Source organism: Siphateles boraxobius, unplaced genomic scaffold (genome assembly GCF_051911475.1).
Source record: "Siphateles boraxobius isolate OS27281-9 unplaced genomic scaffold, OSU_SipBor_1 84, whole genome shotgun sequence".
NCBI classification, from domain to species: domain Eukaryota; kingdom Metazoa; phylum Chordata; class Actinopteri; order Cypriniformes; family Leuciscidae; genus Siphateles; species Siphateles boraxobius.
Genome location: NW_027509213.1, coordinates 2194296 through 2217577, shown reverse-complemented (window position 1 = coordinate 2217577; position 23282 = coordinate 2194296). Strand labels below are relative to the sequence as shown.

At 38.4% G+C, this 23282-nt stretch overlaps 2 protein-coding genes across 5 annotated transcripts in view; both read right to left on the bottom strand.

The window, feature by feature from the left end:
• LOC143730989 (leukocyte elastase inhibitor-like) overlaps positions 1–9908 on the bottom strand; it is a 58157-nt gene extending 48249 nt beyond the window's left edge. Inside the window, exons 1-2 of one of the 2 annotated variants that reach the window (XM_077221610.1) lie at positions 9761–9908; positions 9249–9425 (exon numbers count right to left, since the gene is read on the bottom strand). In XM_077221610.1, coding sequence (XP_077077725.1) covers positions 9249–9416 — 168 coding nt within the window. In that variant the 5' untranslated portion in view covers positions 9417–9425; positions 9761–9908. The remainder of the gene's footprint in view (positions 1–9248; positions 9426–9760) is intronic. The other variant, XM_077221611.1, reaches the window with a different exon arrangement.
• An 8099-nt stretch (positions 9909–18007) lies between these two features.
• Positions 18008–23282, bottom strand: part of LOC143730985 (leukocyte elastase inhibitor-like) — a 101878-nt gene continuing 96603 nt past the window's right edge. For all 3 annotated transcript variants that reach the window (XM_077221599.1, XM_077221598.1, XM_077221597.1), the window contains exons 2-8: positions 23100–23276; positions 21268–21411; positions 20983–21138; positions 20783–20900; positions 20440–20582; positions 20190–20357; positions 18008–19299 (exon numbers count right to left, since the gene is read on the bottom strand). In XM_077221599.1, the coding sequence (XP_077077714.1) occupies positions 18895–19299; positions 20190–20357; positions 20440–20582; positions 20783–20900; positions 20983–21138; positions 21268–21411; positions 23100–23267 (1302 nt within the window). In that variant the 5' untranslated portion in view covers positions 23268–23276 and the 3' untranslated portion in view covers positions 18008–18894. The remainder of the gene's footprint in view (positions 19300–20189; positions 20358–20439; positions 20583–20782; positions 20901–20982; positions 21139–21267; positions 21412–23099; positions 23277–23282) is intronic.

Here is a 23282-nt window from a genome sequence, read left to right as displayed (position 1 = left end):
TTAATGCCCACAAAGTAAATTCAAATTCAAATGTAGTACATACTCAGACAGTATGTGATTACAGACGGAGCTACAGATTAGATCTCATTCAGGAAACACAATTTTTCCATTTGTGGAAGCATTTTTACATATTTATTATGTAAATGCTATATACAGAAATGGGAAGTAACGAAAATACAAATACTCCGTTACTGTACTTAAGTCGATTTTTCTGGTATAAGTACTTCAAATCTACAAATACTGTACTCTGTACTTTCTACTTGCATTTTCAAACCTGACTCATTACTTTAATTCTAATCTGTATTTGGTGGCAATACTATACAATTTCTTGTCATGTGCCTTTTTCAACAGAAAACATGACTCCCCATTGGTGTATAATTTTCTTGACTATCATGGACCACAGACGTAGTTTATAAGCTCCTACAGAGCAAGGCAGAAGGCAACAAGAACAATGATTAACGTTATGGATGAGACAGAGGGAGTTTGTGATGTTGACATGACTGAGAATAGAGACATTCCTGATCACGCATGGCCATATATGAGAGAGATTATGTAATTGTCTGCATTTTAAAAAGATTCATGGCGGATGAACAGCTAATTGTGTCAACCTAAAAATCACAAAATGCTGGCTTTCAAGAATTCGCTGTTGAATTTATGAAAGCACTTAAAGGTTGTGTATGACCGTTAATGCCCAGTTTTTGAAGTGATTCGCAGGGGTTCAGATTTAGGAGGGCTAAGGATTTTTCCCTACAGTTTTGTTTCTCAGTGTTGTATAAGGGATGTTGCCACATGTTGCTAGTGCTGATGGCACACACATTAATATTCAGTCTTTAGGACAAATTGTTTAGGCCAGTATATAGTCTTATGTATGTGTCTGTTATCAGTCATGTCACCAATTTGAGTAGTACTGCTTTAAATAAATACGTTTTCTTTTTTATTATGTAAATGTGTTAATTTCTCCAGTATTAAGCGGCCATCTGAAACCTGACAGGTTAAATCAGATAGTTTCCATATGCTGTAAAACCGATAAACCAGGTGAAGTGTAAATTATGCTTGTATTCTAATTTTCTTTCCGTTGTACAAAATAAAATTTACAGTGTAACTCCATCAGCTTAGTTTTTTCTCTGCTTGTGTTCTATATGGTTGTTGTTCAGTCTGAATACATTCATTAGCTAACAAATTTAGGTTTGTAAGTTATTTTGTATTAAAGCATTAATAGGATGTGAGGTCCAGTTACCAGCGCGACACTAAAACAGGTAGAAGCAATGGCTACTTTTTACTTAAAGGTCCCATATTGTACACCTTTCTGGAGTTTTATTTTAGGTGTTGATGTCCTTAAGAATATATATTTGCGGTATAAGTCATAGTCCACATCATAGTCATATAACGTCATAGAATGTCTCTGAACAAATTCACGCCCACTTTTAGTGGAAAATAAAAAGACTTCCCATAGACTTCAATACAAAATACCGTCACAAAACAATGTCTGTACACAACCGACAGGCAAGAATAACTTAAGAAATCACTAATATAAAACACGTCAAGTAATTATATGTCCACCCTGCCTGCCATAGAGCGTGAAAGATTCATCAACAAACTTAATTTGGTCAATTTAAAAACATTACCTTCAGTAATAATCCCACCTTGTGGGGTTAGGCTATATATATATATATATATATATATATATATATATATATATATATATATATATTATTAAATATATTATAATTTATATAATATATATATTTAAAGATGTTTACTTTCACAAACAAAGTAAAATCATTCACTGGCTTAACATGGTAACTCGATGAGGTACGACTACGAGTAAATGTCCGGGTAAGACACCTCTGGCCACTGGGTGGGGTTGTTATACCAATTTGACGCTGGGAGAATGAAGGGACATGTTTTTAAATTAGCCTAATTAACAGACCTGCAAACTCCTCAGAGTAAAAAAGGTGACAGTGACGGAGGGTTGGCATTCATCCAAATTTTTTTTTGAGATTTTAATAGGCAAACGACACATTTCTGAGCGCTTTATTAAACAGAAATTTGCTGTTGGTGTATTAGCCTAAAACAACATGCTCACCAGATTGTTTATCTAAATAGCCCTATGTTGTTAAAAATTACTGTTTACCAGGTTTTAGGTTATTTCCTTGATTTAATTTTTTTTAGTCTTTTTTTAAATTAAAACTAACATCATAAAGTATATTTTTTTTTTACTTTGAGCAATTCTGGAGCTATAATTGACTCTTCCTAGGAGCATATAAAACAAAACAGCTCCTTGGAAAAAATGAAATGTTATATTTTAGTAGTTATAAACAAAGGTTTATTTTAATTCAGATTAGTTTGAGGGCACCAATTGTATTCATAATGTCAAAATAAAACCGAAGTAATGTTACTTGAAGGCATTATAGCCTACTATTCCTGCCAATCTTCCATGGTTGCAGTTAGTGTTACTACAGTAAATCCATCGTGAATGTTGCTGATCTGTGGACACTGGATAGTTCATTCATGGCACAATGTTTCTTTTTGGTTTCCACGTTAGTGCTGTTTGATCCGTTAATAACGGAGAAACGTGAATGTTTCTCATTAGATCTCCAAGGAGTCGCAGCGATGTTATTACTTCTGTGGCAAATTCAAATGCTTCCTTTACTGGATCTCTTAGCGCTGTTTAGTAACAGTGCCGCTTGATCAAGATCGGCTCGCGCTGCTTTGGTCCAAACTGATAAACGGTCCGTCAACCACACAATAACGAGCAGTTTCGTTCCACTTGCATTACGTTTGCCATTTAATGTTGGGCAATGTTGTTGCGGCTCTGGCGGATTATGAGCGTGCTTACCACGTGCCTACATTTGAAAGAACGAAATTTTGGTCGGCAGGAAAAATGGCCAACAACCCAACCCCGGCCGTTTCTCAATATGCGTTCTTGTCTGTACTTGTGTTCTTGTGGACTTGTGAAACGTCATCAGTCGCTGCCCAAGTACTGTCTCAATACACAAGTTTGCATTTTGGCAAGAACGGTTAAAAATCCCGGAAGTGTTCTTGACACGCCCATTTTACCCGAGGATGCATCGGTTGGTAACTTGTGTGAACTTGACGGCAGAAATATCCCAGCATTCATTTCGGCATTCAAGGAAGGAGCGGGGAGCAGAAAGGCAGAACAACAGTACGTCGTTTTTCTACAATTTCGTATGCTATTTCATCACTAAATTCACTTCTGAGAACATTTGATGCGAGAAATCTACTGTGTAGACTTCAAATATTGACATTTTTACGAAAATTTATGGCGAATCGAAAATATGCTCAAACATTCTCGGTAGTGAAGAATCTCCATAAGCGCACGGGGGTGTAGCTAGCGAGCCAACCGGCCAGTCATGCTAAAAACCTGGCAGTTATCATCAATAATTCTTGTTATGTTTGGGTACTGAAGACGGAGCTGTGCGGGGGTATTGCGCAATACCAGCAAGACCACATCGCCTCAAACTGTCAGCAGCGTTCTGTGTGCTCGTCACCTTGTAAGTTCATTCTTCCAAGAACAACTAGCAAGAGCGTTCTCCCCAAGAACACAAGTCCGTTCTTTGCATTCTTGGTTTTGAGAAACGGCCACCAACTATTGGTTGTCGCTTCCGAAAGTCGCTCTTAATTTGCATAAAGTTAAACAGATCTCAACTTTGTCGCGTCGCCAGACACGCCCCATCCGGTAGCCAACGGTCGCGACCGCGCGTGTCGCCGGAAGTCGCCCGCTCACCATTGAAAATGAATGGTATCGTGTCGCTTGGTCGCGTGTAGTGTGAACGCAGCTTACGGCTGTTCGACGCAGAAGTATAAATTGGGCTTTAAGTTTGTTTTACATCTTTCACGCTCTAAGGCAGGAAGGGTGGACATATAATTACTTGACATGTTTAATCTTAGTGATTTCTTAAGTTATTCACGCCTGTCGGTTGTGTACGGATGTTGCTTGTGCCTTAATTTGTATTGAAGTCAATGGGAAGTCTAGTTTGTTTTCCCCTAAAAAGAGGCGGGGACAAAATTGACAGTTAAGTTCCCGGATGTGCCGGTAGTGCATGCTGTAGCCTGCTGTGGCTTGGTGATGTTCACAAGTAAGGTAAATAAAACACCTGTAATGATGGACATTGCTGAGGGAAATGTTATCCGGCCTTATATGTTCGAGCCTCAGACCTCGAATCGGCGACGGCAGGAGACAAACAACCACCTCCTCAAACGCGTATGTTTCAGAATGATAGGCTAATTAATGTTTTTAATTAGTATTAGAGTATTATAATTACCATTACATCAATGCTGCACGCAGATTTAACATTAACGCTAATTTAAACTGTCAGTAAACAAACAAATAACGTTAGCCATGCAAGTAAGTTACACTAAACATTTGTTTCTGTTAGCAAAACAAAAGACAGAGTGAGTGAACTCAATCTCAACGTCTTTAACTCAAAAACAACAGACACAAACTGTAGGCTTTCTGTAACTTAGAAAAACAACTTTTTTTTGTCTTGTTTACAACAGATATTCTATCAAAGCTTGTGGCAACCATAGACTGTACAAAACACGTCAGCATCAATTTGTGTCCGTTTAACAACTATAATTTCAGATTATGCTGGCTCCATAGTGTAAAATAAAATGTGTTTATGGGTTGCGAATTTGTGGTCGGACCCAACAATGTAGGGACTGCAACATCTTTGAGGAGTAGCTACTTTGAAAAACATTGAACTGTACCTGATCGACGAAGCAGTCACTTGTGAAATGTGCAGAACAGACGGTTAAGGTCGAACTAAATTGCTGTGGTAAATTGCTGTCTTATTAATGTTGTTGCCTGTGCAAGGATGTAGGTTCCTGACATCCATCGACTGAACAGCGTTTTCTCGACATGTGTCCATGTTGTTGTTGCTCAGTGATGATGTTGTCTGGGGTTGGGCAAAAGGGGGGCAGACGGTGGGCAGTGCTCGTGTGGAGACTGAAGGCTGTGACTGAGTAGTTTTGACCACATTTTTACGGAAGTCACAACGCCTTGTGAAAAGGCTCAGCAACTTTATGCAGGCTGTGTGCATTTGTCTGTGGATTGACTGTTTTGAAATTATATGGTAGTTACATAGCCACAAGACCTCTGTTATCATGAACCCCCCCCCCCCCCCAGGAAATTTCAGTTTTGACAATATATGACCTTTAAGTAGAGCCCATACTTTTTTATTTTACCATGAGTGAAAAAGTGTAGTGTAGCTACTTCAACTTTTACCATAGTCTTTTTAAACATGAGTATCTGTACTTTTGCTTGAGTAAAGGATGCGTGTACTTTTGCTAAATATAGCCTAATGCTTTAATCAACAAACAAGATGATTAGTTAAGCTTGAGAGATGTAATGGTAAAAACTTGCTAAACGTTTACGATAGAGTCCCACATGTAATACTCAGCTATTTCATAGGCAAATATGTTAGCCAATCACAGCAGTGGGCGTTTACACTGAAGTCCCACAGCAGACACGCCCCTTCAAATAGAGTGTTCAAATCAGTGGCTAAAATCAGGGTAGGAAAAAGCACACAGGATTGACGTCAACACATGCAATAATGGGGAAGCATGAAAATCAAGCGTAATCAGTTCTGGCAGGTCATGTTACTCAAGCTCGCGTCAGCTGACTCTCAGCTGATCCACTTCTACCTATAGGAATACGCCGCCTATCACTCTACATAAGCTCCTTCATGGCAAGCCGTTTTAGCTTAAATTGTACCCAGTGTTACTCGTTGTAATTGCATTTTTACTACAAGAATTCAATTAGAGAGCTCTCTAATTCAATTCTTACTAGTGACTATTCCAATTAGAGAGCTCTACAAATTAATTTTTACTAGTCATATCTCCATTGACTTCCATTAATTTTTACTAGTCATATCTCCATTGACTTCCAATCATTTTTAATTACGGAGCTCTACAATTGAATTGTTACTAGTAAGAATTCCAATTAGATAGCTCTACAATTCAATTATTACTAGTAACAATTACAACTAGAGAGCTCTCTAATTAAATTTTTACTAGTAAGAATGCAATTACAGAGCTCTCCAATAGAATTTTTACTAGTAAAAAAACTAATTAAAGATATGTATAATTGCAGTGCTCTGTAATTAAACTAAATAGCTCTGCAATTGCATTCTTACTAGTAACAACTGAATTAGAGAGCTATCTAATTGTAATTGTTGCTAGTAATAATAGTAAACAGTCATTAATCAGTTGAGTCAATTCAGCGTTGATCCTGTCAGGTATTGGACACGCTTAGTCTATCTAGTTTTTGGAAACACGGAGTTCTTAAAGCTATAGTGTATTGAATATGTGATTGTTTTAAAGGCTATCTAATGAAAACTGCTTGCTCTAAAAGCTGTTCGTTACTATTGGGAACATGTTTTTTATTTTTTACTTTTAAGGCTATTTAGCCCAGCCGTTTTTTGGAACATGGCTGTGTTTTAGTCTTATATCTGGTGTCCTTATCACATGCTGTGCTAAGCTCATCAGGTTCTAGCAAGATTGGTATCAGTACTGTGGTTGCTAGTGCAAATGTTATCGAATGCTTGCTGCTTAGGCTTCTAGTATTATAGTGCATACTTTCCGAAGCAACATGCTGTGGTAATCAAGCATTGTTTTAGGCTTATCTGGTTGCATTTGAAAAATGCTCGCTCTTTATTTTATCTGATTACTGCAACATGCTGTGTTAAAGTTTGCACATGCTTGTGGTTAAAGCTATCTAGATCAGGGTTTTTCAACCTTTTGCAACTCGTGGCCCACCCAATGACTGTTTAAAAACATTCCAAGGACCACCTTTCCAAATATGATAGTACGAATACAGAAAAATTCAAAAAAGTACAATGATATACTCTGCAGTTAGTTTATCGTGTGGAGCTGTGTCTACCGAGGTGGGTAATACATCATACACATTGAGGGCGGCCTTGTGTTTATGTCGAATTGCTGTAAAGCAGTTTGTGTTTCTCGCTCGTTCTCGCTTCTCACGAGACTTTCTATTTCCAACTTACCGGGACGTTAGTCCCCTTGTTGCAAGGTTGGTTTCCCACCTGGGAACGCTGGGGCGAGCGGAGAAAGTCACCATTCTCACCAGAACAGGTTATTAAACCATCCAAATGATTTCTAAACGGTTTTATTAAGTTGAAATAGTTGCCGAGTGCCCCTTTAAATCCGATCTCTCAAACCACATCAGGAGGTGGTCTGGGCCGCATTCCAGAAGTAAAAATAAACGTGTGAGAGGAGCGTGTTATAGGCTAGGCCTATATGTCATGTTATAGCCAGATATGACTACGCTACTGCAGTAGACTACGAATCACCGCAGATGAGAGCAGCTGAACATCTATTCATCATGCCAACGCGCAACTATCGCAAAATCAAAGTGAAAGTAGGCCTAAGTCGGAGACACTTAACACACAATCATCTTCATTAAAAGTAAAGAAACAAAATGATCTTACCATGTGCCATTACGGTTCTCACCTATGTGGTCTTTGATTTTGAAATTAAATGATGATCAATAAATTGCAGCTTATTTCTGTTGATTTCGGTGACGTGAACTCCATGAAATTTGCATATAGCGCGGGAATTGAAGATCGGATTTATATCCGTTTTGCGAAAATACATTTATGTGACCAGGGGTGGAGCCAGACGATGTAAACATTTGCTGCCACTAGAGGTGTAAGCTTCCCCCAAAAGATCCCATACAATTGGTAAATTGGCTACAGCAACACGCTTGTTGCAATGTGTCCTTACTTGCTCCAGCTGGGCTGATGCTTCCCTCATTAAATTAGATCTATAGTGCTAAACATATGCCGCTAACATCAGGATGTATTACCCATTCTATCAGCCTCAGTCGTGTCGGTGGTAGTGTATAAAAAAATAATAATAATAATTGTGTTTTCTTGGTTTCTACAGAAGTAAACTACAACAAGTATAAAAAGGTTATGAAATCATTGACAGGTGTCGGTGTACGCAGTTTTTTTGTGCCTAAATATATATAAGTCTCAGATTCACGATTGCTGCATTAAACCATCCAGCTGTATTAATGACATGTGTTGCTTAATTCTGCATGAACTGGAAGTTTCCACCAACATTATTCTTAATATTGTGACATATTTCCAATGAAAAGGATAATTGAAAAGGAAATAATTGAATAATTGAAAGGAAAGCTTACAGTCGTCTCTCAAAAGAAACTGGAACTGGACTCAGGATATACAACCACAAGCAAGCAGTTATTTAATTTTGATATCTCAATTTTCACTTCTTCATTTCAGACGGCATGTCATTCATGGCAATATGCATGTTCACTGCTGTTGCTTGTTGCAAGCACCATGCTTGTTGCTTTGGCTGACGCAGGTATTGGGAACATACCTGTACTTGTTTAGGTCATCAAGGTAGGGCAGCATACTTGTTGCTTAACGCTTTCCTGTATTGTTGGTAACATGCTGTTGCTCAACCTTTTCAGGTATTGGCAACATGGGGGGTTATTGCTGCTCTCCCTTCTCTTATGCATGCTAGGCTGCATGGATGCGCAGGGAGTTCTCGCCCAGAACGGAACCATACCGCCAATCCAAACTGTATGCTAATTGTCTATCGTATTTAACGATAGTGGTCCTGACAGAAATGGTAAGTGTGATGAATGTGATGTTTTAGAAACAGTAGAGAATGTATTTTTTAAATGTTACAAAAATGATGATCAACGACCAGTAAATATCAACAACTAGTAAATATCACAGAGATTGAGAGATTCTCAGACATATAGGACTGTTTGAACCTTTTTAAAGCATAAAGGATTAGAGCATAGGATATGGAGATATAATGATGCTTCTGCCCATCTTGGAAGTTGAGGAGAAAGAGTGGAAGCTGGAAGAGCTGAGCATGCAGCGCCAGCAGAGGGTGGGGGGAGCATTATATATTCATATATAACTTTTTTTTTAATACAGATGCATCACCCATGTAGGCTATACAGTAGGTGGTGGTAATACTCCTAAGGAGTGAGCGGCAAAATTACTTTTATTTATACATTTTGACAATTTTTGGTGTAAAAATCATACTAACATTATAAGTGCACCCCAGGAAAAATAATAAAATAATGCAGTTCATGACCCCTCTAAAATCTGAAACGCATTTGAAGCTTGTTCGAAAAATTTTTTCAAAGGCTTGAATCACTTCCTGGTCGCTCTGACTCAGTCTACTTTCCCGTCACCTTCTTTTAAAAGTATATTGTGTGAGATTACCTTAATCATCTGAGCTGCTGTGTTTCCTCTTGCACCGAGCGACACCATGGCCAGAGCCGAGGAGATGCTGACAGGAGAGAAGAACACATTTCCTGATGCGTTTCCTCCGCTGATCTTCTTGAACAGGTCGAGGGAGAACTGTGTGTTTGCTGCAGTCAAAGACTCCATTTTCACAAGCTAGAAAGTAGGAGAGAGAGAGATATGATCAGCATAACAATGTGAAAATAATTAAATCCAAAACACAGCATTGCTCAGTTCAGTTGTAATTTCCTATAAAGAAAGAAACAGTCAATCAGTGCTTTATCTATCAAATGACATCAGTTTTGTCAAAGTCAGAACAGTAAATTTTGCATCATTTTCAGTTTGCATCATTTTCAAAAAACAGTTTGCATCATTTTCACCGTTACACATACATTACTAAAGTGTAAAAATCTGTTCTACTAGACCTGTTTACTCAGTACATTGTATTAAAGTACTTCGAACAAACAGAGAAGTTAAATAAAAAACATTACCTAGAGTATTCAGCAGGAACGATGAAGTTTCTTGGAGGAAGCAGCAACCTACCTGTCTCTCTCTTGAAACCAACAAGGAAGAGTAAGGGGAGGCTGCAGACCTGGAGCCGGCAGATATACGCCCCTGGCATACGCCCCTGACAGTTTTACGCCCCTGTTGTTCCTGATGCGTCCCACAGGGGGAGGCTGTACAGCGACACGAATTGTTATGTCAGTAAATAATCTTTTTTTTTTAATTAATACATTTGTGTATTTTGTATTGCAAATGAAAGGATACAAGACATTAACAGTGAGAAAGAGAAAAAAAATAACAAGGGGGACATCAAAAGAGATTGATAGGCTACACAAATCAATACAATTTTACATTTTGTCAATATAAAATATTAAAGCTTCTTTACAACAGACTCAATGATATTATTTATTTTAGAAACCTTTGAGTTAAAATGGTTTTGATATTTTCTTAAAAGAAGAAAAAAGGTACTTTATATCAGAGGAGAATATTCTTAAATCAGGATCATTTAATGGTTCTGTCTTTATGAAGATGAATCTTGCCGAGGATTTTTATCGTTAGAATGAAAATCTGACAGAAAATTATAGATTCTGTCATTTGTATGTTAAATAATCTGCAAAAGTTATTGTTGTTTTGCAATGATGCAACATTTATTATTTATAAACGATTAGCTTGGTAGGTAGATATCAATTCATTTCTATATCAATGGATGGGTCTATAATTTTTTTCTACAGACAAAAAGTTCTTGATGGTCAGGTTTATGTTCTATCTGGCTTAAACTTAGCTAACCACGTGTAGGTTTAGCTGCCCCCAGTCTTTTCTCACTTTAAAATTAATTTTCTTTTGTTGCCTGTCTTTAGCTTGCGTGAGATGGCCTCTTCTGGTAAGACCCTGTTTACTCCTTGCATTAAAACACACTCCACATGGTTTCTGGGGCAACATTACAGAAGATATTGGAAATATATGAACTTGTTTTTTTACAGTCTATGGTGTGAACACACAAAAGACATTCATAATAGGCATAAATGTATACATGTATGTAAATCTCTCTCTAAGTAAAGGGTTGAACTGCACACTCACTCAAATATTTTGATTATTTCCAACATCATTTCTGAAAATAGCTTACTGGTCTGGACTAAAATGAAGGGTATGTGCACTTAATGTGGGTTTTATCATACTCTGTCTTTACCAAATTCTTTTTAACTTGCATATCATAAAGGTGTGTGTTTGCTTTAGCTATAAGAAAATGAAAATTTCTCTCTAAACTTGACGACTTACGACTTACAAAATAAACAACTTACAGAGACATACATTGACATTTTTAATGTCATTTTCAATTTTCTCTGCACAATCCATCATTGGTGGCCAAAAGAAATCAAAGTGGCTTGACACTTTTTTCACTATTGTTCCACCAACAAGTGCTTGTGCCATTGTACTTTGAAGATCAGGAGCAAATTGATGCAATCCACACACACCTGACATCAATTCTGCGCAAGCACACACACACACACACACTGTATACTGTATGTCTAATGGGCTAAATTTGGTTAATATCTAAATGTAACTATAAATTCACAACAACATATTTCACTCAGTCTTCCATATAAACGAAGAAAAGGCCTATAACTGCAGTAGGTCATATACGTGTCATAACATAGTTGATCCAATTGTGTATTTTTAATTTTTCAATTCACAAAAACACATAGTCTTCTGTAGTCTGAGCGAAGAGAGTGAAGCCCAACTGAATAGCTACAGACATTTTAATCCGTGCAGATCTACACTGTAACGTTTATATTTAAATTAACAAAAAAACAAAAAAATTGTCTATGGACTGGTTATTAATGTGTAAGAGTCGATTTAATTATGTTATTTCGCAGTATATCCCCCTATTGGACGCATCAGTAACAACAGGGGCGTAAAACTGTCAGGTGCGTAAAACTGCCAGGGGCGTATATCTGCCGGCTCCAGAGGTGCTTCTCAATATCCCTCCTCGTCTCCTCGCTCCTCTGTCCTCCATCCTATGACCCGGAAACCAATCAAGCACAGCCATCTTGAAGGACATCTCAATTCTCTAATTGCACCGCGAGGAGTGGAGGATCAAGGAGTGAGGAGGCTTTCAGAGGAGTCATGAGTGAGGATACACAGGTGTATATATGCGGAAGTGTTTTATTGACTAAACGTGACGCACGTATACATTCTCCTCCCCCTTCACATCGGTCACAATCTTTTTAATTTATAGTTTACCTTTGCAGTTTATATAAACCACACATCTCACATATTTCAACAAGGTATCTTGCTTTATTATTATTCATTATGAATTTCTTAAATAAACAAACTTCAACAACATAAGGGCAGATCCTTTGAGCGCTCCTGATGACGCTGTGAAGTGACGCTCGAGTGATCAAGTATTCCAATGTATAAAAAAAGCTTTCATTCGATTCATCATTCCTCATTTTCTTTCCTTGCGTCCTTCCCACACAACCTACAGGGGGAGGAGCTGAAACACTAGGAAAGGAAGCGAGGAAAGGAAACAAGGATGCAAACATAAGAAATGAGAAGCACCCCAGGTCTGCAGCCTCCTCATATAGACACGGAAGTGTAGTTAAACTGCAATTCATCGACTGGCCGCTAGAGACAGGCAGCAAAGGAGTCAATCCCATATACCACCCCATATTAATATGCCCAACTTTACAGCAGAATTGTTTTTTACAGCCTGTAACAAAAAGTGGTTTTGGTCTAGATAATTTTGCACATCATGACAACTGTGAGAGGGGGTGAATTTTTTTTTTTTATAACTCATCCAGTTAAATTATATTAGGCCTTAAAGTTCTGCATAATTAAGGGCGTGACCGCTTGAGTGAGAGGTTGATTGCCACTTATGTCACTACTAGCCGTTTGTCTGCTGTCTGTTAACCTCACATCACCTCAGCTAATACTCCTGTTAATGTCACTTGCACTGTATGTCACATGTATAGCCTTCTGTCAGCACATACACATGTGATAAATGCAGGGAGTTAGTCAGGTTGATAGAGAAGATTTCAGAACTAGAGACACGCATCCAAAATTTAATTGAGGATAGCAAGAATGCAAGGGCTTTAGATACTACTTTGGATGCGACTAGCTTAGTGAACTCTGTACATTGTTCGGTTCCGGCTGTAGAGCCCGTGCAGCAGGGAACTGGGTGACTATGAGACAGCATAGTGGCTGGACAAAACACCGCTCTTCCTTTCCGATTAGAACATCAAATAGATTCTCCCCACTCAGTGAAACAACCACTGAGAATCCTGTTGAAAGTGCCCTAGTTATTGGCGATTTTATTACACAGAATGTGAAAATAAAGACACCAGCCACCATAGTCACATGTTTGCCGGGAGCCAGAGCGCCTGAAAGCAAAGCAAAGTGCTGGCTAATGTTAATCGTAAATTCTCTAAGATTATTATTCACGTCGGCACTAATGATGTTCGACTTTGCCAGTCGGGAATCACTAAAATTAACATTAAAGAAGTATGTGAACTAGTATGTCAGGCACTGTAATTTGCTCTGGACCCCTTCCCGTTCTAAGGAGTAATGAGATGCATGGTAGACTGTCCTCATTCAGTGATTGTGAATCTCGAACTGCGAGAGCGATCCAAAAGCAGAAGGAGTCGTATGCTCTCCAAACACGCCCGCAGCTCCGATCAGTCCATGCCGCTCCGATGCATCTCGAACAAGCCTTCCATCAACAATGGCGATCGTTGCATTACTATTTATGCTTATGGCTTTGCAAACCTACATCGGTATCCAAACACGGCGAATCCAGCACGTTCGTGCAGCTCGCCGTAACTTGCATTAACGGAGATTACAATCGAGCTGCTATTAGCACGATTAGCTGCTATTTAAAAAATGGCGGTCACAAGTTTCTGTTTGTCTTGTTGGTCACGGTAACCCCGCCCCCAGCCCCTGACGTAAGCGGTTCTTACTTCTAGACCAGCAATGATTTGGTGCTACTTAAGAACCACTTTTACTGGTTCGGAGCTGGTGCTTTGGTGGTCGAAAAACAAAGAACCGATTTGAAACTAGGCTCTGGCTCCGAACCAGCACCAGCTCTGCCTTGGTGGAAAAGGGGTATGACTAATCTCAGTTCTTCATCCTCTAAAGTTGCTGACTGAAACTGTTCTTTTTTCCCTTTGAAACAGGTAACTGGTGAAGTATAAAATTTATTTCTATCTCTTCCTCTTCTCTGCTGTCCTGAGTGCAATGCTCTTGAAGATATGCTCTGCTCAATGCATCTGCAATGTGCAACTCCTTTCCTGGAACATATCTCACCATCAGGCTATACTTTTGCAGTCTCATCATCATTTTCTGAAGTCTGGACGGAGCTTTATGGAGTGGCTTCTTGAAAATGATCTCCAATGGCTTGTTGTCGGACTCAACCTGAATGCAGCGTCCATACAGATATTGGCGGAATTTTTCACAGCCATGCACAATTGCTAACAGCTCTTTTTCAATTTGTGCATAGTTTTTTTCACACTCTGTTAGTGCTCTCGAGCCATACGCTACTGGCGGTCCCTCCTGAAGAATCACAGCTCCTAGACCTTCTGAGCTCGCATCCACAGATAAGGTAACTGGCTGGCTCACAACATAAAATTTCAACTCGGGTGCTGTACTCACTAGCACTTTCAGACGATTGTAGCTGTCTTGTTGTTCACTCTCCCAATGCCAGAGTGTTTCTCCTACCAGCAGCTTTCTGAGAGGTGCAGTCACTTCTGAAAGATTTGGGATGAACTTTGCTAAGTACTGCAACATGCCTAAGAACCTCTGCAGGGCTGAATTGTCCTGTGGTTTCGGCATCTCAAGAATAGCTCTCACTTTTTCATTGTCAGGTTTCAGTCCGTCTTTGCTCAGCACGTGACCTATGTAGCTGATTTCACTTAGGCCAATCTTGCATTTGTATCTGTTCAGTTTCAGGTTTATGCTTCTCAGTTTTTCTAACAACTTCCTCAGTCTGCAGTCGTGTGATTCTTTGTCTTCTCCCCACACTAGAATGTCATCCATTACATTAACTACTCCTTCCATTCCTTCCAGATGCTGAGACCAACACCTTTGGAACACCTCTGGAGCTGATGAAATCCCAAAAGGGAGCCTTGTGAAACTGTACCTCCCCAAGGGCGTGTTAAATGTACAGAGTTTAGAACTGTCATCATCCAGTTGGATCTGCCAAAATCCCTGTTTTGCATCCACCACAGAGAATATCGTGGCTCTTGGCATTTCTGCAACAACTTCCTCAAGTGTTTTTTTTTATTTTATTATTTTTTTTTATAATTTTTATTGATTTTATATTAAACAATGTAACATTTTTTACAACACATATTGGACCGAATGTATACAACCAAATGTTGCTGTGTTATACAAATATTAATTCTTATAAAGATACCTCCCCACCCCAACCCTCCCAACCACCCCACCCAACCATCCCAGTTTGTCCCTTTAAATCCAGATCTCCCCTAGAATGATTGTCCTTTGAAGTGCTGATCCAACTAAGGATTGCAGGAGCATAATACAATACATAATAACCTTACCAATACAGTAAAGGAATGAGTGGGGGGGGGGGGGGGGGGAATAAGAGGGGAATAGAATAATAATAATACAAATACGATATCTAAATAAGTCCAGTCAAATATATAATGAATTTCAAGCGTTTTAAGAGGATAATGTTCTCTTCGTATTGCTCTGTTTAGATCTTTAGGGTCTATACAGATCCTAATCTTGTTGGGTTTTACTATTGTCACCATACTATTTACACTTTCTGTGGGCTCAGTCTGTTTTTTTATGACACCCATCTCTTCCATACGTTTCAGTTCTCTTTCAATGTCTTTTTTCAAGGCCACTGGAACTTTCCTGGGTGCATGAATCACTGGCATGACCTCAGTCTTTGTCTGAATGTGATGGACCCCTGGAACACAACCCAGTCCTGTAAACAAATCTTCAAATTCACTCAGAATATCTTTTGATGTGTTTCTTGTTGTTTCATATATCCTTTTTATCACTCCCAAAATGTTGCATGATTCTCTTCCCAGAATTGCGCAGGCATTTTTCTCTATGACCTGAAATTCAAGAGTGTACAGCTTGTCTTTGTACTGGCATTGCAGGCGTTGCTGACCCAAGGGCGAAATCTTGTGGCCTGAATACGTCACTAGTTTACATCCTGATTTTCTTATGTCATTTCTGTCAACCTTTAATGCATCCAGGTCTCGCACCGATATGACATTACAGTCTGCACCTGTATCTAACTTTACAATCAGCTTCTGGTTGTTTACCTTGAGGGTTTCAGTCCACTGTTGTACTCCAGTTAGTTCTTTCATTTTCACTTCATCACAGATTGATACAGTTCAGTCTCCATCTCAATGGTTCCAAGAAACATTTCATCGTCTTGATCGATTCCATGAATTCTTTGTTGTTTCTCTGTTTGTGCTCGAGTCATGCACTTCTTTGCATAATGATTCTTTTTGTGGCAGGCTTTGCATATCTGTCCATACGCAGGGCATTTTTTTGGTTCGTGTTTGTATCCACATCTTGTGTATTCTCCTATTGACTTCTTTGGCTGAATAAATTATTTTCCCTTTTTCACATTCTTCTGTTTGTGAATTTCGTGCACTGGGATTGAAATTTCTTCTTGCAGTGATTTTAATTGGTTTTGACTCACTTCACTGGCACGGCAAACATCCACGGACCTACGCAAGGTTAAATCGGGTTCCCGTAACAACCTGCCTCTGATCTGGTCATTTGTTATCCCACAAACAATTCGGTCCCTTATCAGTGACTCGGTAAGTTCTCCAAATTCACAATCCTTCGTTTTATTCTTTAAGTCTGTCACATAAGCATCAATCGACTCTGTTTGGCCTTATGCTCTAATAAAGAACAAATGTCTCAGGTATGTCAGGTTTTTTCGTGGTTCGTAGTATTTGGCAAAAAGCTCTTTTAATGTCTCGAAGTCGTCAACATCATCATCAAATGTAAACGTGTTGAATACCTTGATTGCATCGGCTCTTGCGACGTGCAGAAAAGTGGCACACTTTATTTTTTCCGACTTCTCTGAGATTCCACTTGCGATAAGATACAGTTCAAATCGCTGGATCCAACCTCTCCAGTTTTTGGCTAGGTTTCCTTCTAAGCACAGAACTCCCGGGGGCTTCAGCTGATCCATAATTTATAATTGTAACCACTTCTGACACCATGTAATGTATTGAAGACAGGAAACCCATGTGGTTGAACTGAACTCTCTTTACTTGTGTGTCTATCTAACACAAATGGTGACGCATAGCGCCTCACAGCGTTCACACAATTACACTACAACATGTACACATAATACATGACAAGGGTAAAAATTTAATATTATGAAACAGAATTCTCAAATTCATTTTAGCTAATAAAAGATTTAATTGAATGATATACACTGCCGTTCAAAAGTTTGGGGTCGGTAAGATTTTTATTGTTTTTAAAAGAAGTTTCTTCTGCTCACCAAGGCTGCATTTATTTGATTAAAAATACAAAACAAACCCAGTAATATTGTGAAATATTATTTCAATGTAAAACAGCTGTTTTCTATGTGAATATACAGTAAAGTGTAATTTATTCCTGTGATCAAAGCTGAATTTTCAGCATCATTACTCCAGTCTTCAGTGTCACTTGATCCTTCAGAAATCATTCTAATATGATGATTTGAATGTTGAAAACAGTTGTGTACCATTTTTTAGGATTCTTTGATGAACAGAAAGTTAAAAACAACAGCATTTATTTGAAATAGAATCTTTTGTAACATTATAAATGTCTTTACTGTCACTTTTGATTCCTCCTTGATGAATAAAAGTATTGATTTATTTTATTTATTTCCCCCCAAAAATAAAATAAAAATTCTCACTGACCCCAAAGTTTTGAACGGTAGTGTATATATGTAAACTTTCATATATATATATATATGAATAATAATATATATATATATATAATGTAATATATATAATAATATATATATATATATAATGTGACATTCTGATGTCAGTAACCCTGATGTGACATTCATACAAATAAACTTATTTTACTAATTAAAATGGTAGATTAATTTCCTCTCTTTCCGTGTTTTCCCCCTCAACATCTTTTCAGAGACCAGTTTTCTTTGAATTTCATTGGCACAAGAGTTTGACTATGGTTTATTTGTAACAGCGGTTTCTATTAAATTAAAGTGAAAACTCAAACAACGCAGGTTTGTTTTATATATGTTTAATACTGTTACAGTGAATGCATACACATAATTTGACTTGTATAATAGAGCAAATTATGTAGGAATATGTATATCATGTAGGAAGCAACACAAATGTTTCTGTGAACTGATAGATTTGATTATATATAGCATGAAGAGACCCGTCCAAAACAACAACCTGTTTGAGTCTCTGAGACTCTCTTGAGACAACTGCAATACAGTTTATTTCTTCAATCATAAACAGAAAACAATTATATTATTTTGAATGTAAAAATCGGCCTACTTAATTATTATGCTTGAATACACATCGTTTCAACAAAATGCATCCATGCGGTTGATATTTTAGTACCATTGATATACTATTCTGGTTGTTAATATTTTCCTTTTCATATATTTTGTTTTAATTTTAATAAATAAAATAAAAAACTTAAACTAAACAATTTCAATTAAACTAAACAATTTCAACCTAAACTAATTGAAAATGAGAGATGATTCATTCTTAGCTGAAATAAAGCTTTTTCTATTTTATTTTTACGTCAGTTAATGTTTATTTTATTTCAAATAACATTTATGGTTTTAGATAACGGTAATAACCCTGATCTAAAATAATTAAGAATGAATGTATTTCAAACAATTATAATGCAGGTCCCACATACACTAGTAGGATTCATTTGTATTTAAAGCAAAATAATTTTATTTGAAACAATTTAATTCTGTCTTTCTTCTGTAAATTGCAATAAGTACTGATCTGTTGGCACATATTAATGTTTCTTTACATATAAACCAAAATATGACAGGTTGATTTGTAGTAGTTGTCCTGAGTTTCTCCTACTTATTTTAACCAGATCATCACCTAAACTAGCTGGAAGCGTCTCATGCAGCAGGACTCACTCATGGAGAGCAGAAGCGTCCGTAAAACAAAATGCTCTTGGTTGGATTGTGTCGGATGAAGAAAAGGAAAGGATGGTCTGCAATGAAGACCTGCGGGATGATCAAACACCGTGTCATTACGACGGCGGCGGTGGCTGCAGCCGCTTCGGTTCCTTCCTCGTTGACTTCAACAAAGGCTTTATGGATCACCTTCGACACCACCAGGTCGTTGTTGGAGGACATGCCTGAAAGATTCACCTTCTGCATGTCGAAAACATCCTCCATTCCCATGCTGATCAGAAGACTCTTCATGTCGTATTTTTCCTCCATCTTGAATCTGGGCAGAGATACTTCAACCTCTTGTTGACGCATGACTTCTGGTTTGCTCCACTCCATGAGCTTCTCGTAGGTCAGTGCCTTTTCAAGCTGGATAATAAGAGAGACATGTCAAAACTGCGCCACGAGTAAACATCTGACGGGTCACGGCTGGCTAATTAAAGAGGTCATGAACTGAGAATTTAAATTTTCCTTGATCTTTTGACAGTTAAGAGTTAGTTATACTATAAAAAAATACCCGGTAAGTTTCAAAACTCAAAACTTCCTTGTTATTCCAAAAACTGCTTTTATTGAAACCAAGGCTAGAAAATGACAGGATCTAAAAAGTGGAGGCTTATGACGTCACAGGGCAGCGAAAGACTGGCTATGAAGAAGAATATCAACGCCTACGTCTACATCACCGCGTCTTTGGTGCCGCTCACTGGACCGACAGTGAATATGACATGCCATCAATACCATTACCTTTCAAACGATCCTAATACTAGGATATGGAGTTTCTTTTTTTCAACAATGTCTCAGCAGTACATTATTTGTTTGTATTCGGTGCATTTCACTGTGGATTATTTGGTAAATATCGACGCAGGCTTTGCAAACAGACTTTAACGATATGGATCTGCCACCAACGCCACAAACATGCAAGTAATCATGTTTATTTTAATGCCTGATCTGTGATCAGTGATTTCTGATGTACAGTTATTCAAGTTCAGACAGATTATCTCTCAAAATCATTCAATACTGTTTATTCTTCAGTAAATCACGCTAGTGACTAAACGATCAACTTCATGTCGTTTCTCTTAGTAGAATGAAAATAATGTTATTTAAACTGTGATTAAATTATATACAGAAAGCCATCAAAGAGCGCTCCCTTTCCAATCGTTATGAAATCAGGCTTGGAAAAAAATCAGGCTTGGAAAAATGACATTTATTTCTAAATGATGAAAATTTTTAAGTTTTATGACACTTTCAAGCATTCAAATCACCTTCTGAAGGCCAGTGGTGTCGTCTTCCATCTCGTTAGGAAGGATGATCAACATACTGAGATTCTTCCCGACATACGGCAGCTCCAGAACCTGACTGTTGATCTCTGGGATGAAGGCCAGAGGAAAGTGCGCCTTTTGATGCATCATCTTCACTGGTTTAGTTTGATTCTGCCAAACATAAATGGAAACACATTATAAACCCTTCATCATGACTGCTAAAAACAATTTTAAAAAGAGCATGAAATCCCACCTTGTTCAGCTTAAACTGCCCATCTCTGGTGGCTTCCTTTCGGAATTTCTTCTCCCAGTTTCCCTTGAAGTAGATGGCATTCACCAAAACCAGTTTCGTCATCCCATCGATGGCTCCCTGTGGCAGCAAGTCCTTGATCTTCTCTAGAATACCAATGGACATTGTTCACTTTGAGCAGTGATTTGAACTGGTTGGTTTGATATTTTTATTTTTATATCTCAACTCAAGAACCCATGAAGAGAAACATGGCCCTTAAAAAGACAATTTTGCTGAATCTAAAGTGCTGCAAAAAACATGTGAAGAGTAAGTTTGAAATTGAGAATAAGTTTATGCTGGATTTCACCTTGTGTTTTTTTCTGCACCCATTTGTTGATGTTGACACGAGCAGCCTCTGATTTGTTCTGGAAGTCCACCTTCTCCAGTCCGGCTTCATAGTAGCTTTTTGCGTCATTGAGGAATTTCTGTAACATAGCAAACCAATTGAGGTGCAAATGATATTCGAGTTTATTCACTAGATCCTCCAGTGAATAAACCAAATCTTACCTCAACAAACTGATAGGATTGCTGTCCGTAGAGGCGGTTGGCAAGACTCAACACATACGGGACTCCTGGTTTGTTCAGCTCACTCATAAACTTGTTGAAGCTGGAATGAATTTGGTCGTCAGGTTTTTGTCCGGGTACCGGCTGAGCAGTACATTTCTGTTTGCATCAACAATATCCATCAGTTGAATCAGACGAACCCAAAGGATACCCGCATCTCTACAGTAAATACAGCTGTTTGAATAATCATTAAGCCACGAGTTTAGTGTTTGATGTAGATGTCCATACCAAAAGCTCAGCAGGTAACTGAGGTTTCTGGGTTTGCTGCATCATTGATGGTCCATGCTGAACCTTGACGCCACATGTAATCTGGGGCTTCTGAGCTTGTTGCATCATTGCTTGTGCAGGTGGAGGATTGTTAAAGCCCAGGACCTACAAAGCATTATTATGGTAGAATTATGGTAGATAATTATGGTAGATAACCTCACTATTTTGATAACTTCAATACTGTGAAATCACTACTCAAATGCCCATTAGAATAAAAAAAATGCACTAGAAAAGAGAGGAAAGAATGATTAATAACTGGCACTTTACTGTTTATACAATGTTGGAACTCAAATTACACATATTGGGCCCTATCTTGCACCCGGCGCAAATGACTTTGTACACTGACATCATTCCTATTTTGCACCCGCGAAAAGCGGACTTTTCCCTCCACACACGTCGGTTAACTAAGAAATACACTTGCGCTCCCCGGGGCGGTTCAGCGCAAAGAGGAGGCGTGTTCCGCCGCAAACTTTCCCTCATGCTATTTTGCTGTTCTATAAAACAATTGCGCCACTGACCAGAAAAAACCTGGTCTAAAGTCAGTAGCGCGTTGCGCGTACATTCAGATGCTATTTTAAGCGCGCATGCTTGGACATAATAAAGAGTGTGAACAACGCGCATACACTGTAGATGATTCTCTCATCTACACAGATGCATTTTACATTTTGCAAATGATACATTATTATAAGGAAAAATATTAAAACACGAGGGAAATCATTGTTGTGTCCATGACGATGGTAAAAATAGGCATAAAGCTTACACATTTACCCAAATTATTATATGCATGTTTAACCGAAGCTAATTTGGCTGGGTTTGTCCCATCCCCAATGTCACTTCTCTTTCTTTTAAGGCCCTGACGAGAACATCGATCTCCTCGGCTGTGAACCGATTGTGAAGGACGCCTGGTAAATGCGCCGTTATAATAGTATTGCGCCATGGAACAAGCGCACCTCGTTCATCATGCTCTTAAAGGGAATATGATATAAAGCTCTTATTGGTTTGTTTCCCGTTACGCCCAAACCACATCTATGAATGATGAAGCTACTTCAGACCAACCCCTTTTAGATTAGCGCCAGGCGCAAGATGCATTTATCCCACCGGGAAAATAGCAACAGCGCCGGGATCCGCCCACAAACTTGCGCTGAGCGCTTGACACTTGCGTTTCAGATCGTTAAAATAGGGCCCATTGTATCTCATTCTGGAAACATAATTTCCCGTTTGTGAAATAACTTTTACATGTATTGTTGCTTACAGTTTAATGTTGCATTTCTCGGAATGTTAAGTTAAGTTCATGGAAATATAGCAACTTGGAATATAATCACTCTTAAAGAAAAGGTTCTATATAGAATCTTAAAGGGTTCCATCATATACAACCTCCCCATCATGGGATCATTTTATGGATTTAGTTTTTTAAAATTTGATTACAATCTATGAATTAAACAGCTTGCAAACATTTTACTACAAGGAAAAAAATAACTTGTTAAACATGAAAGTATTATCCAATCATTTAAGGCATTCCTTTAAGTAGAACCTTTTTGGCATTTGGGCTTCTTCGAACCATTTTTTTTCTAAGGGTGAAGTACACAAGCTGTATGGGATTCTTTCACAGCGTGTTGAGGACGAGTAAATATTTTAAAGATGTCCATTTTTGAGTGTGCTGTTGCTTTAAAATAGAGTTGGAATCGGTTGGAATGCTTGCGCTCGTTTTTCAAAGGCTTGAGTCACTTCCTGGTCCCTCTGATTCAGTCTACTTTCCCGTCACCTTCTTTTAAAAGTATATTGTGTGAGATTACCTTAATCATCTGAGCTGCTGTGTTTCCTCTTGCACCGAGCGACACCATGGCCAGAGCCGAGGAGATGCTGACAGGAGAGAAGAACACATTTCCTGAGGCGTTTCCTTCGCTGATCTTCTTGAACAGGTCGAGGGAGAACTGTGTGTTTGCAGCAGACAAAGACTCCATTTTCACAAGCTAGAA